At 36.3% G+C, this 16,307-nt stretch overlaps 1 protein-coding gene across 3 annotated transcripts in view; it reads right to left on the bottom strand.

Moving 5' to 3' along the window:
- kcnip4a (potassium voltage-gated channel interacting protein 4a) overlaps positions 1-16,307 on the bottom strand; it is a 211,417-nt gene that overhangs the window by 179,642 nt on the left and 15,468 nt on the right. Inside the window, exons 1-2 of one of the 3 annotated variants that reach the window (XM_084403774.1) lie at positions 15,260-15,361; positions 14,118-14,269 (exon numbers count right to left, since the gene is read on the bottom strand). The exons of the other annotated variants lie outside the window; for them this stretch is intronic. Coding sequence (XP_084259900.1) covers positions 14,118-14,256 — 139 coding nt within the window. The 5' untranslated portion in view covers positions 14,257-14,269; positions 15,260-15,361. Of the gene's footprint in view, positions 1-14,117; positions 14,270-15,259; positions 15,362-16,307 lie in introns of those variants that run through there. 3 annotated transcript variants of the gene reach the window in all.

Genomic DNA, 16,307 nt, shown 5'->3' with positions numbered 1-16,307 from the left:
AACCCGTGATGTTCTACCTGGATCGGTTCACGTCGTCAGACTCGGATTTATTCATTTGTTCGTATTTATTCGTTTGTAATCAATGGCGAAACGAAACTGCAGCAGTCAGGTGGTACTTCTAGACCTCTGTAGGTTGTTTACGTTCATTATTATAATATGTTATGTGGTTTGAGACCTGGTGTAATTTAACGCCGTCTCTCGTCCCGTGACGCTTTGTAGAATTCTGCTCATGTTCATGTGTTTCGAAGGAGGCGTGGCTTTGGAGAAGTTTGGAAGGGAGGGTGGGATCTTATCATAGACAGTAAAAGAAATGGACACAGCGACCCCATTGGAACTCAATTGAGACAAGTGAAGCCCATTTTTAGCGATTTTTAGCACTTCCGTTTCTGACGCGCAGACTCAAACCGAGCAAAGCGTTACGCGGACTTACGCTGTCTTCTAGTAGCTGTGCCAAGAGAAATCTGAATCATTCCCTTCCAAATCTTGCAGAGACGGAGAGTGTGAGTAGGAGCTGTCCATGAGCTTGGAGCAGGAGCAACTTTTGCTAGGTATTCAGATTAATTATATTGTCATTTTGCCTCCACGTCCCCCCGATTGCCCGCGAGCTTCTCCTCCCGTCCATACGGTAATCTCTCTACTGTGCGACAGAGAGTCGCGTGGTTATGACGCAATCGTTAGCCTACTTTTACAAAAACTGCTCCTACGGGGCCATAACATAAGCTACAAGGTAATGGAGCATTTTATACATTGTCGTGTTTCTTTAGAAATAAATAATGGACAAATGGAGTCTTCAAACGCCTCAGATGTAAAGTTATTCGCTGTCAAAGTGACGCCAAAATGAATGGGAGTCAATGGGATGCTAACTGCAGGTGAAGTTCTGCTACAAGATGGTGGCACGCGGCCGACTTCAACTTCCGGTCGACTTCCTTGCCGCCTGGATCTTATGCATTCAAAGCTAGCTTGCTATTGCTAGCCACTCCGAAATTGCCTACCTGACCTTTAATAGACATGGTACTTCCTTGACAATAAATTCCAGCACAGTGCTACAACAACTATAATAAAATGTCCTTTCACAGTAGATACAATGAACTCTGTTAGAGAGCTACATATGGCAATTTATCTGTTCAATCAAATACCTTACTCACTTACTGTTGAGTAATAAAAATGGCATTTCAAAACGTTTCAAACCCCTCAGTTCTCGCAATCTCCGAATAGCCAAGCCAATGTTGATTCTTGTTTTATTACGAGCTCTGTCACGTTCTCTCTTTGCCAGCAGACTCTTCTCTGTTCGGCATTTCTTTAAAACGGGTGATTCCCCGGAGGTTTGAGATTTAGCTGCACCATGTCACACTTTCTCGCTCGCTGTGACAAATAACCTACGCAACTCCCACATCGTCCACGTGTCAAAGTAGCAGGAGCTACTTCTCTCTATTTACGGATATGACGAGACGCGCTCGGATGAGTGACATATGTACACAATTTTCTGCGAAAAACATCCCACCTAGGTCTAAAATATAAACTTATTATAGGCCTACCATAGTGAAATCAGAGTAAGACAAAAACATATTTGGAAGAAGGATTGATGATGTATTAAATTACATTTTAAATGGTTAATTTTGAACAAAAAAAAGTTACATAGTGTAACTTTAAACATGACATTTAAAGTAGAAAGACCAGAAACATACTCTTGGTTTAAAGGTGCTCTAAGCGATGTTGGGTGACGTCATTTCTTGTTAACGTTCGAAGTATTGTCAAACAAAACGGAGGCTAGCTCGACCCTGCCTTCTCCTCATCCCGTCCCCCTCCCTTCCGTGCTTCCTGAAACAGTCATGAACCATTTAGAAAAAACAAACTGGATTTGCCCACCTGTCCAGCAAAACCAGAGCCACATGAATGTCGGATTGGAAGCCCTTCTGCCGGCGGAGTTCTCGTCACCTTTTGAACGCTTTTCCGATGTAAATTCGGGACTTTGCGTTCCTTCTCCTTTTCCCTCTTCTTTGTTATTTGTTCATCGGAACGTCGTCTCTTTGGTCGTGTGTCGGCCATTTCAAAATTCTCAAGAATATACAATTTTAATGTTAGTCGTTGTTAGGACATCTCTCCTATAGCTAACTTCCCTCTTCATGCTTCTCTCTCCTCCACTCCCCACACCCCCCTTCATGTGCACGCGCACTAACCCCCCACCCCCCACCCCCAAATCATTCTTGTTGGTTATTGGCTGGAACACTGTTTGTTATGTTTCGTGGCCAAGGCTGGGCCAGTTTGTTTTTCTTGCTGTTTGTGGAGCCTGGGCTATCTACAGAGGCCGCGTTTTTTTACAGTGTGTTCAGGGGACAGGCAGCTAGCGGATAGCGAGGAGATGTTTGCTGGATGTGACAAAAAATGTTTTGGCCTAAAAAATGCGTGACATCGCTTAGAACACCTTTAACTTACAACTTCAAAATCTTTTTTTTTTTTCTTTTTTTTAAACAGTATACTGGATGTGAATAATTCTTTGCTAAAGATGCATACTTGCTCTTCTGCTATTTTTTGCTATATCTCTATAGTGCTGTTAGCAGTTGTTTAGCAGTTTCCATTAACTCCATTATAAATGCATTTCTTAATTCTTGAAATATGTTTGATTTTTACTTCACTTTTCAGCTCAACCAGTTTATGTTGACTTTAGAAGTTAGAACAATAACCCATAATTGTAAGTAAGAAGAACTTGAAGTATCTGAAGCATCATTGCCTGAGGCATATTGGTTTATTCTGGTGGTTGGGACAGTTCTGCATTGACTGGCATGCACTTATGCGGTAGCTTGGCACTGACTGTAGAAGTCTAGGTTGGCAGAGTCCTTGTTCTTGTCACGTATGTCCAGAGGTAGGTGTTAAAAGTCTTCCACAAGACTGCCAAATGAAATTACAGTATCTGTCAAGTTCAGAAGTGTAACGGTGCACAGTCTCCCAGGTACTTCCAAAATAATGACCCTGAGAATTTCATTTTAGATTGTGACATTATTCTTCAGTCTATACTGACTCGGTTTACTATTACTCAAAAAATTGTACATGGCAAAATAAAAAAATGACAGTTTGACATGCATTTTTAATTGCTTCCTTAGCATTGTTTCCATGTCTTCCATTCAGTGCGTTAACAGCGGGTTTCTTCCTGCGTTGTGTTTGCATGACACTGATGCTGGGCCAGTAATTGAAGATTATGACAGGCACAGGTGACTACAACGTCACCTTTAATGCTGAAAGTCATCTCTGCCTGCAGGCAAGGGAACTTACAAGGGTTCACCATATGCCATATCAATCATTCCTACTATTTATAGATTGCAGAGCCATCACTGGAATACAAAATTGGCTGAAGTAGGTTACCTTCAGAAAGTAAGGGTTTGATCTAGTATAAACCTTACAGATGAATAACCTATAGGTCAAAGTCTATAGCCAGTAGTGAATGCTAAATGAAAATGCTTTGGAGGTTATACACAAAATATATATTATATTATATTATTATATTATATTACAAGTGAAAAGTGAATTTTTTTTCTCATGCTCACCAAGGCTCCATTTATTTGATCAAAAATACAGTAAAAACTGTAATACTGTGAAATACTATTACAATTCAAAAGAACTGTGTGAATATATTTTAAAATGTAATTTATTCCTGTGATGCAAAGCAGAATTTTCCGCATCATTACTCCAGTCGTTTTCAGTGTCACATGATCATTCAGAAATCATTCTAATATATGCTAATTTGCTGCTAAAGAAATATTTCTTATTATCAATGTTGAAAACAGCTGTGCTGCTTAATACTTTTGTGGAAACAAGGTGAAATAAGTAGGGGTATTGGGGTAAGATTTTTAAACTAAAAATAATTAATACTTTTATTAAGCAAGGACACATTAAATTGATCAAAAATGGCAGTACAGACATTTATACTGTTGCACATATAAATGCTGTTTTTTTTTTTTTTACTTTCTATTCATCAAAGAATCCTGAAAAATGAAGTACCAATGTAGTAGCAATGAAATTAAGTAGCAATGTTTACAACATTGATAATAATAAGAAATATTATTAATACTATACCTGAGCACCAATAATAACTGATAATAATTGAGCACTAAATCAGCATATTAGAATGATATCAGCTTCAGACCATCAGAGGAGTAAATTATATTTTAAAATATATTCAAAATGAAAATGGTTATTTTAAATTGTAAAAAAAAAAAAAAAAAAAAAAAATTACTGCAGTATTTTTGAACAAACAAATGCAGCCTTAAAGAAATCTTAATTACTCCAAACTTTTTACCTGTAGAGTGTATATTATTTAATTATATAATACATATTTTACACACATTTTTGACATTTCATGTCAAATAAAAGTATGTTTACAGGATCAATGTCAAGGTCAATGGTCATTTCAGTTGTCAGTTGTGATAATGGTACTGTAGTTGTGGGCAGGTCATAGATGTGCACAAGCCCAGTGTCAAGTTTCCTAAAGACATGTTGTGTGACATATCAGATGACACCGACAACGGATCCCGTCTGTCAACCAACAGGCCGATTTCAAGCTTGCCCATTCAGGGCTAATGCTTGGCTAACAGCCACACTTAACTGCTAATACTATCCATCATCTCCACTACATCCCCTGTAGAGAGTGAACTGCCACCATATGAGGCCATTCGAGCTAATGGAAAATTCATTTGCTAAGTCTTCCAGCAGACGGCAGCTAATGTTCACAAGGCTACGTTTAAACTACAATGCTAATTTATGGGGACACTATACTGATCTTTGCTGTGCTTTCGTCAGTTATATTATGTTAAAATGATAACTTTAGTAGTTAAGTATTTAACAGCATTTTTACCCAGATCTGTTGGGAAATAATAATATGTGGCATGGTTTTAATTGACAGGAATGATAAATCATACTACACTGTAACAATAAATGCATGAAAAAAAGTTGAAATTTATGGTAAAAAAAGAAAAAAAGAAAAAGAAAAAAAAGACAGCTGTGTTTGCCAGAAATTTACTGTAAAAAAAATATGGTAGCAATATTTTAGCTTTTATAGATTCAAATTAAACTTACCTATACCGATCTAAAATCAGTTTTTTACTTTTACGATATATCGAAAATGAAAAGTTCATCACAAGTAGCTTCTCCACAAGCTGAGGTAAATATTATTGAAGATCCACAAATACAAAACACCATTATGGTAACAAATGTGACACTAAAATAATTCAATAAACATTTAAACAACATAAGATATGAAGAAGACACCATGAGAGAATTCTTCTACAAGCACCGCTGTGCCCAAATACTTTTCAGCAGACTATTTACCATGATTTGCAAGAGATTCTCCAACAACACATTTAACTAACAAAATCTAGATAAATTCTGTGAATTTTAGAAACCAATATACAACAAATACTTATGAGAGGCATACTTTCATAAAAAAAGAAGTATATTTCAAGTTCATTTTATATAATAAACTTAAGAAAAGTTAAAGCATATTAAAATCATTGCACTAGTATTATACTTGTAAAATGAACTGGCTGTTAATTCGAACTGTTCTAGTCCAGCTCCTGCTGTTAAACCGCTTCCTATCAATAAATCACATTAACTGTGTGCTGTGGTCAATAAAAACATTGAGACGAAAGGTCAGTGGCTCCTGTTTGCTTTAACAATTGTATTCAAGGTGACAAAAAGAACATTTTATTTATTCTTAACAGCTTTTTTCCCTAACTTCACCCGTATATCCCACCTCAGTATATAGCAGAAAAGTGTTTTGCAATACAACATGAACACAATAAGAACACTGTACCTACAATTATTATTTTTAATGCAAGTACATTGTTAAGACACCTAATATAAAGTGTGACCAAAGGATCTTGATTCTAATTAACCACCTACTTTTTAAATATTACTGATTCACTTTATGTCAACTGAGTAAATGACAATGGCTGGCAATGATATCTCCATATTCATGGCATCATTTAAAGGTATAAGGGAGGATTTTTTACTTCCGGGTGGATCACCTATACTATTGGTCCTCCTAATTGTCAATCATTCAAATCATTCAATCAATCAAAAAGTGGAGAGGGCGGGTCTTATCTAAAATTCGGAAAGATCCTCCACTATACATTTAATTATTTTGTGCTACTGAGCTTAATCTGAACACAAAGGACATTCATCAACATGAAGAGCTCTGAGAAGTAGTTGGGGAATCGGGGAGACAGTAGAGACCGCATGAAAATACACTGAGTATCTGGTAACGTTACAATACGACTTTAATAAGCAAACTGTATTACACAAGTGGTTCTCCACCAGTAGTTTGTGAAGCCAAACTGGGTCTCAGGTCTGTCTTGCAAGAGTTGCTCAACGATAGATATATATATATACACATACACACACACATATAAACACACACATACACATATACATACATACATAAAATATATTTTTTTTTTCAATCTTTGAAATGTTAAAAGTATACATTTGTGTGATAAAATCTGTCGAATTAAATGAAAACCAGCTGCGAATGACTCCCTTACACATTCATGTGCGTATTACCAGTAGTATATTAGTATTCAGATTTTTCATTCCACAAATAAGTATTCACAAAATAATCCACATTTGTTACAGTGGATACAGTACTAAACGCAATATTAATGACAGAAAGCTGTAAATAATTAACTTTAACTAGGCCTTGGTTTAGATGATGAATGACTCACTTTAAACCAACCCATGCATTAAACATTTTCTTCTTCCCACATTTTATTCACTGCAAAGTATTAAAGTACACTACAGTTATAAAAGAACAGAATCAGTTTAGAATCATATCTTAGCTGTAGTCGTATTATAAATACATTGCCAACTACTGGGCAAAAAATACAAAATATCCTAGAAAGGGAGGCTACTTTAACAGTTTTAAAGAAATGTAATGTTAAAGATTATATCAAAAACAAACTCATTCGAAACCTGTATGACTGAATTTCTTCCATGCAACAAGAGTTGCATATAGCACACAATGAAACACAGTGAAAATGAAAGGTGACCACAGCTGTCAAGCAAGAGGTCAAGCTTTTCGGTGAACAACAACATGTATGTCTGTTAATCACAAAGAGCGTATCATGGCTTGAGAAGACTTGGGATAATCTGAATGAATCATGATATATACTTTTATGATGCTTTTATAGCGCTTTTTTTGAGGTTTATACCTTTGTGAAAAAGAGTACACTTAATATACTTTAAAGGAATATAATTGAGTGCAAACTGAATGTAAATGTTTGCATGTTAATTGCAATTAAATGTTTTATATTTTAATTTTATTTTACATGAAATAAACTTCAGAGTGCTTTTTTGACCCACTAAAGTAGGTCTTAAGTACATCTGTTTTTCATAATGACTTCTATTGTCTTTGAAATGTGGTAAAAGTGTACTGCCCAATGCGTTGACAAGCATTTATGGTAAGCATTTATGGTAAATTTCAGTATTTGTAATAAAGAAGTTGCAAATTAGAACATTTAAAATATTAAAATTTTTATTTAGGCTACACGAGTTTAAAATTATGTTCTAAAGCACATCTTAAGCATGTTATAAGTGTACTTAAAGTATGACATAGAAACATAGTGATTTATATGTACTTTAAAGTAAAACTTAACTTGATATTATTACAAAGTGCACTTTTTAAAAGTGTGTTAGGAAAGTCATGAAAGTGGCCTTATATTATAATATTATCTTTGAAGTACACTACAAGTGCATATTCAATACAGTTAAGCACACTTCTTTCTCACAAGGGCACCTTCATTCCTTCTTTATATAGTTTCACCATATGGAAGAGAGCAGCTTCTACTTTTGTGATGCACAGAACAGAAGTTATACATTTGGAACAACATGAGGGTGAGTAAATAAGGATAATAATTCAAATAATTCCAAAAGTTGCTATATAAAGTCTACAACTAAGGATTTGAGCTTTAATAAATCAGCTTGATGACAGCTTGATTGAGGTATGAATATGACTATAATATTTTTTTTTCCCTACTATAAATAACATACTTTCTAGTAATGTTAACCACAAACCTTATTTTAACCACTAATCCGATAAAAATCCATGGGACATTTCAATAGCGAATTATGGAACCCATGGTGAATTAGCCTTCCAGTATGGCTTACAAACTGACAACAGCCCTATTGTATTCGGTTTTCTGTTGGTTTAGTTTAGTCATATACTCTATGGCTGAGTGGATGAGGAAGCGTATGGATACAGCTCCATCCAGTGGTCAGAGTTGTACCACAGTCATCTGAATGTTTCAATCATTCCATGGATGCTTTGAATTGCACAAATTGCTCATTTTAGACTTTATTTCGTACAGTATTTATCAGTGTATATAGACCAGTGCTTCTCAACCAGGAGCCCTCAGCAAACTTTCAAGGGGACCTTAAGATGATAATATAAATATAACAATATAAATAAATGTTAAAAAAAAAGCAAGTAAAGTGAAATAGGAATAGTATGTGGTACTGACAAATGCTTAGTTAGTATAGTTCACTTACACAAGAGTTCTAGTAACTAAAAAGGAACTGTAGAGAGTACTTGATAATTTACTTTAAATAAAATATAATTACCATTGTTGTGTTTTGCAGGCTGAATGTTGAAGTCTGTGTGACTCAAGTATGATCAATTGCAAGATTGTCACAAATATAGAGGGATTATATCAACACAATTAAAAGTTTCACAAGGTGTGTAGGACATAAGTGTTAGCAACAAAATTATAAAAGATCATTAATTGACATGAAATATGTTATACATCATTCACATACATATACATACATATATATATATACACACACACACATATACATATACACTTCTCTTCCTTTGAAACCGAATAACTGATTTCTTGTTGCAATCACTGCATCAATGGGAAGAGAATTACAAGTTCCAAGTGCCCAACCAAAGGGATCACTAATCGCCATAATGGTGACTAAAAACATTTTAGGAAAATCAACATCAATTTATGAAGTCAGCTTATGTGATGTTCTCTCAAATGTATCAGTTGTATTAAAATTTCAACATTCAAGATGACTTTGGGAAATGAGTGAATGCAAACAGTCCATTAAGTGAAAAGTCCATTAAGATCTTCCCCGCCTCAAAAATCACACTCAAACTAATCAATTAATCTGAACTTGGGTTTTCTTAGTAAACAAAGCTTTGTACTATTCACATACTGATTACTAGATTTTTACAATTAAGTTAAGACATTAAGTAAAGTTAACTGAAAAGTGTTAGTTAGAATCACTGTTGGATTTTACAGTGTAGGAGTGCCCATCATTTATAACACGGTTTGAAAACAAAACGAGGGCTATAGGGCTTTCAAATATTGTAATGGTCCGGAGTCAGAAAGGTTGAGAACAGCTGATTTAGACAAATCAATTACCAGCCTCCGTACCAAATGTTAAAACTCTTTCTGAACAATCTTCAAGACATTGTCATGTTTTGTTAAATTTGTTCTTCTCTCTGAGGTCTTAAATTAATAAATAAATAAAATTTGACAAAGCAAGAGTAAATAGCTCACATCAAAGAACAATTGACAAATTGTCAATATAACTTTTTCTCTTCATTGACTTTTACATTTGACTGGATTTAAGCAGAACAAGTTATTGGAGAATTCCAGCAAGCATCACCAGAGATGTTTTCAATGGAAGATTGAGCTGAGTCATGAAAAAAAAAAAGTGCATGGATGAATACAGTAATACCTATAACATGCATGTACAAAACAGGTGAATTTAATGTCATGCCGACTTTAAGTCCTGTTTGTTTTACATTGTAATTATTTAAAATAGATATTGCAATGTAGAATCCATGTAAGCAGACTCATAAATGAAATAATGGGTTAATGACCAAATCATTGTCTTAACAAGAAAGTCATTGAATCATTCAGATAAACAATTCGTTCAAAGCGAAGCAAGCGACTGGCTGCATCCAAAAATCACATACTTCCTTATATGCAAAAAACAAGATTATGTCCAAATTCACGGTACTTATAAAAGAGTAGGAAAAAAGCACCCGAATGACCTACTTCTTCCGGCAAGATTCATGCATATGATGGACACTTTTTGCCACCGGAGAGGACTTATGAATGGAAGTGAAGTGACGCACCTGACACTGGTAGGTCACTTGATAATGACAACTTTGAGAATGTAGCACCTTCATTCTAAACACAGATTTCCTTAGTGGTTGTGAAGTAATTACTAATTAAAAATAAGTACCAAGAGAGTATGAGTCATTAATTGAACACAGATTTGATTCATTCAGTTACGAAACATCACTGTGTTGCTCTGCTCAGAGACGTGCAATGGCTCTTCTGTGGATCTGTTTGGAAATATATTCTCGTTAGCAAAACAGACAATGTTCTAATAGTCTAAAATGCAAGTCACCTAATATTAACTTCTTGTTTATTGAACTGTTACATTTGCAATCATGCTGATATTCGGGAAAACAGCACTCTTGCTTGTGTGGTATTGCTAAATTATCCTGTCACAAACATTAAAAACAAGAACTCATATAGGGATATTTTTTGCCCATATCTTAAATTTTGGGGGCATTTTTATTCATTTTGGTGCCCCAAGCCCCCATTAATTTCATACTTTGGCCCTGTCCCAAATGGCACACTTCATATGCACTTTCAGTCTTGCGGTCTTACAATGGTCATTGAGTCCGGAGGGTGTCCCATTTGTCATTTTAGGTTTCAGAAGGGTGCTCTCGAGCGCTCCCTTTGCGGTCGATATGCGCCCTCGATGCGAGCTCCGCAGCAGACTTCTTCTCGATAGTCAAAGTGGCGTTACGTCACAAAAGTGCGGACTCAGAGGAAGACGCGAGCGTTTAGGGTGCCATTTGGCCCAGGGCCTTTGGTGTGTGCGTGGCATGTTGGCTGTAAACCATAGACTGTAAAAAACATATGGACGCAGTGTCCGTGACATCACCGTAGGTTTCTGAAGAGCATTTTTGAAGCCCAAAGTAGGCGGAGCCGGCCGTCGCCATCTTGGCAGCGAGTCACTCCAGGATAACCAAAAATGGGTAAAGAGGCGGGATTAGCTGAGGTGACGTGACGGCTAACAGACAGCAGACAAACGGCTAGTAGTCACAGCAGCCGCAATCCACCTGTCACTCAAGAGGCCACGCCCTTAATTATGCAGAACTTTAAGGCTTAATATAATTTAAACGGATGAGTTATAAAAAAAAAAAAACTTGTGTTAACCTTTTTTTCTCCTGTAAATTTGGGCATATTAACATGGGGGTCTATGGGATTGACTCTCTTTTGGAGCCTGTCTCTAGAGGCCAGTTGATGAATTGCAGTTTAAGCCACTTCCGTGTTTGGATTCAGAGAGACCGGAAGGTTGCCGCTTGGTGCAAACGGAGGCCCCTTCTGTTGCAAGACCCGTTTAACTCTAAAATCGCCATTAACATAAATATAAAGGAAATCTGCAGCTGTAAAACGAACCAAAATAGTCAATAAAGAGATCATGCAATGACCATAAACCTTCTCTGCCTTGCAATTAAACAGCTTCATAAAATACATTGAAATGCATCTGTATTGCAGATATATAACATCCAGAGCAAGCTAGATGCCTAAAACCACTTTTAATAAAGCATTTTTCTGCCGTGTCAGTTTAATCCATCTTGAAGGTTATGCTTCTGAATACAATTATAGAGTCAAAGCAGATTATGCTGCACAGAGACAGGCCAGTGTTGAGCCAGCCAAATAAACCCATTGAGTTTGTCCATTCAGCGAGGCTGGACACTGACAGCAGCGTCTGACACTATAAAGGGCCCAGCTGTTTCCCGAGCCGGTGTGATTACAGCTACACAGCGCCTTAGATAATAACTGTCTTATGAATAGAGACACAAATACATATACACACATACAAAACACAGGATGCACTTACATCACGCAAACATAAACATTCAAATACACACATAATTTGATCTACATATTCATCTAATATTGGAATGAACCACATACTGGATCTATATAAAGCATGCCATTTCTTTTCATGTCATACTGAATTACCCCCACTTGAGAATTTCAGAAATCTTTTTGAACAACATTCCCTCAGCATCTGCTTTACTTTCATTAGTATCGTTTCCATTACAGTTCCCGTGGACTTTGCCAGAATGTCTTTTTTTAGCTAGCAACACTCACTTGGCAGTTTGGAGCTACATTTGGAAGCAGTTTCATCATTTCACACTGTACGGAGACTGTAATCAGGAATGAGATGGAAAGAATCCACTTTAAACCAACGCAGTAACATTTAAAGCAAACCAGAGCTTGAGACTAACACCACAAAGTCATGGGAAAATGAGAAACTGTAAATTTACAACTCTAAAATTCAGGTTTTCTGATGAAACAAAACTCTACTTTTCAGCCAACTCAGTCTATAAGAGTGAAATTGGTGCCAAATATTAGTTTCAAATGAGATTTGAAGAATATGATACTGTTTGTTTTAGCATCATTCAGAGACTTCTGAAATGAGATCACCAGCTGTTGAGCCAACTTGCATCAGAAGTAAACATTTGCCTCATCCCTGACTGCAAACTGCAGCCTTTTTTTTTTTTTTTTGATTCAAAATCTAAATAAACGTTTTCATAATTTTTTTCACAGAAACAACAAACTGGTTCACAAAACGGATAAAAAAATAAAATAAAAATGCTATGCCTATAGGACAGGGGAAATATCGTGCAAGATCTTGACAGTTCACCCAAAAATCATAATTTGCTCACTCTCATGTCATTCCAAACCTGAATGACATTCTTCTGTGGAACACAAAAGAAGATAGTTTGAATAATGGCTGTGGTTAAGTCCTTTCCTCACCAACTTCCCTCCTTGTTCACTAGGAAGTACGTCATTGCTTACGTTGCACGAGTGCCCACTACTGGTGGAACCCTTGCAATGGTTATAAATGGAGTGCCCTAAGCCCTTGATCACTCGTGGATAAATTAAGTGCGAGCAGTGCGAGTTTCTGTTGTGTCACGTCACAATCGTGTTGTGGTCAATGGATCTGTCTGAAGTGTACATGAGTAGACTCGCTCCCTCGGTCAGAATCAATGGGTCGAGTGTCTGTCCAAATAAACTTCCTTCGTCCACTTGAAGTTGAACGCACTTCAAAATGGCGACAGATTTCCCCAGAGAGGAAGTGCTTAGGGATATTCATGAGTGTATTTCTAAAAGTGGAGCTAAACACACCCAAATGTTGATTAACAAATTGCTATGGTTACCACTAACTTTCATCGTATGGATAATTTGGAGACATTTCTCAAAATATCTTCATTTATGTTCCTCAGAAGAAAGAAAGTCATACAGGTTTGACACGACATAAGGGTGAGTAAATGATGACAGAATTTTCATTTTTTGGTGAACTATACCTTTGAAATACACTTTTAATGTGTTTTCAGTTCTTTAAAAAAAAGGCTTCAAGCAAATGTAGTCAGTGTAAAGAAAATAACTGATGGACTTTCCTGGTTTTAAGAAATGCACAAATTAGCCTCTGGTTTAAGACATTTAGACTTTTTTGGGGGGCGGTAAATGGCACAAATACCAGTAAATTGAATAGAGCAAACCTTAGTAAATCACCTCATGTGATTCATTTAAACACTCTCCTGAAAAGGGAAACTCCTACAAATGCACATACAATAAGATCAGCTGCAAAAATAACCCTGTTCACACCTTTTAACCGTTAATTTTTCACTGTGTGTCTTCAGTAAACCCTGACAGTAGTTTAATGCCAAAAGAGGCGCAAGCTGTTAGTAAATCTGTCCCTAAAATTAACATTCTCATTTCTTAATATTTAATAATTACATTACAAATACAATTATTTTAGTAACACTTAATTCAGTTCTATATACTACATGTTTAACATTATAGCATTTACTAATATATATATATATATATATTTTTTTTTTAACTAGTCTTATGAATATCTTATGCAATTTTGTTTAGTACAGTACTTAAAAACAGTTAAAAAATCCATTAGTTCGATCAGACTCTCCCAAATACCCATTATGGACTAAACTTAGCATTCTCATTCTGGGTGGTAGCCTACTATACAACGAGTCATTTTCTTGAAGAGAGACTTACCTTTTTTGCTGGAGGAAGCCCAGGAGATGATCCGTCTGAACAGACAGCAGTTGAGCAGCACTTTCTTGGAAAGGCCGTGATCCTTGCCAAACTGAGACAGGTCTTCATCCCACTGAGTCCTCTTGACTGGGGTGGACATTGTCACGCTACAACTAGTCAAATCCGGTAGCTTCTGTTAAAATGATGCCATTGGATCCTACAGTTTCTTCTTAAGACTTTATACTATATAATAAAATATGACTGTTCGGTCATTGAACCTTCTGCAATAATAACTAATCTAACTAATCTATAAACCTATAACAACACTTCCCAAATATTATATTACGCTCTGCATTATATGGTTACTCAACTATGCCTTCACCCAACAGAGAGATTGTGGTCCCATTTTATATTGAGTGTCTTTAACTACTATGTACAAACATTAAAATGAATGAATCAATTAATACTTTCCCAACCCTGTTCCTCGACTCGAGGCACACCAACACAACACATTTTTGAACACATTCTAATCAAACACATCGGATTCAACTCATCAGCTCATTAGTATAGACTGCAAGACCAGAAATATATGGGTCAGATAAAGGAGACATCCAAAATTGATGTGTCTCTAGGAACAGCCAGGGTTGGGAAACACTGGTGTACATACATTATTTTACTTATATTCAAATATCTGCATGTAATTACGGCTGTAATTACATATTTAATTCTTAAACCTACCATTAACCACAAAACCTGTCCATAACCATACCAAATCTCCTCTCAATAGCAGCAAGTGTTTAGCAATACAACATTAATACAATAAGTAAAAAAATAAATGAATGCAAGTACATAGTAGACACCTAATACAAAAAGTGTGAGCAAAATTGCATCTTAGTATGAATTCATAATACAGATCCCAAAACTATGTTCTATGCCAGAAGGGTTTGAATATCCTCTTCTATAAAACAGCAACTAGTAGGAGTTTAGCAACAGATGAACATCTACACACTGAAGAATACATCAAACTACAGGTACACGAGGCAAAAAGCTCCCGTTCTACTTTAGGGTGAAACTGAACTACTTAATTCTGCTTTAAATGAAGCAGCAAAATTAACCCACAAAAGAGTATTGCACTCTCTCCTCCACTGAGAGTATTTTCTTACCTTGTGGCTTAGAGGAGCTGCTGGACCTTCACCGGCTTCACAGAAACACAAAGATGCTCAGGTTTCACGCAACTGAACTCTTTCTCTTATTTCGTGTGAGAAAAGAGGAGGGGAGGTGATCAGACTGTCTGCTGGTGGGCTCAAGCCTTTATCCGCCCCTCTCTCACTATAGGGGACAGCAAAACATCATCAGAATCTGCACCTGAGAGCAGCCAATTAGAGAGCGGCATGATCATTCATGCAAATGACGGACATTTTACTCACAGGACCCGTGTCACATGTGCACACACAAACAGAGCCAATAATGAAGTGTTGGATCACAGACAGATTCCCCTGCTGCTCTGCTGCCATATTTAGCAACATTTAGACCCTCCGCCCCAACCAAACCTCCCATAAAATCACTCAGCATGCTGCATTTTCACAAATCAACAGGGACAACTATACCGAGAATACTCGCACCCTATACGCACCTGATCCTGTCAGCAATGATTTCGTTTCAGATGCTATACAATAATGACCATATCATTTTAAGGTCTGAGTCACCATGAAATAAAAATTTACAATTTATTATGGAATATTGCAGTGTTTTTTAGAAATTATTTATCCATACACATTTTTTTATTCATATGCCTCAGTCTTTAATCAAAATAACTTCCCCTCTCTCTTGCAGCAAAATCTCTTCTCTTCTATAATGACGTGTTTATTGGCACGGGGGGCGGGGCAACCTGTCACTCAACATGAGATCGACCAATAGAAAACCACAACTATCTAACCAATTCCCAATGGATAAAATCAAGCCCCGTCCTACATGTTGTCTTGTTCTATCGCAACTTCCGTTTCATGACAACTTTAAGTCTTTATTCTGAAAAAAAAAAAAGAATAATTAATTTATACAGTACTATTAGTTAACATTAATTTACACCAAATAACAATGAACAGTATTTTTACAGCATTTATTAATTTAGGTTAAAATTAGTATCTCCAGATAATAATTTAGTTTAACATTTTAGTTGTTTAAATTAACAGTAATGTCTTATGAACAAACATG

Source organism: Rutilus rutilus (genome assembly GCF_951802725.1).
Source record: "Rutilus rutilus genome assembly, chromosome: 3".
Lineage (NCBI taxonomy): Eukaryota > Metazoa > Chordata > Actinopteri > Cypriniformes > Leuciscidae > Rutilus > Rutilus rutilus.
The sequence above is the reverse complement of the archived record's forward strand: the minus strand, read 5'-3'. Positions and strand labels throughout refer to the sequence as shown.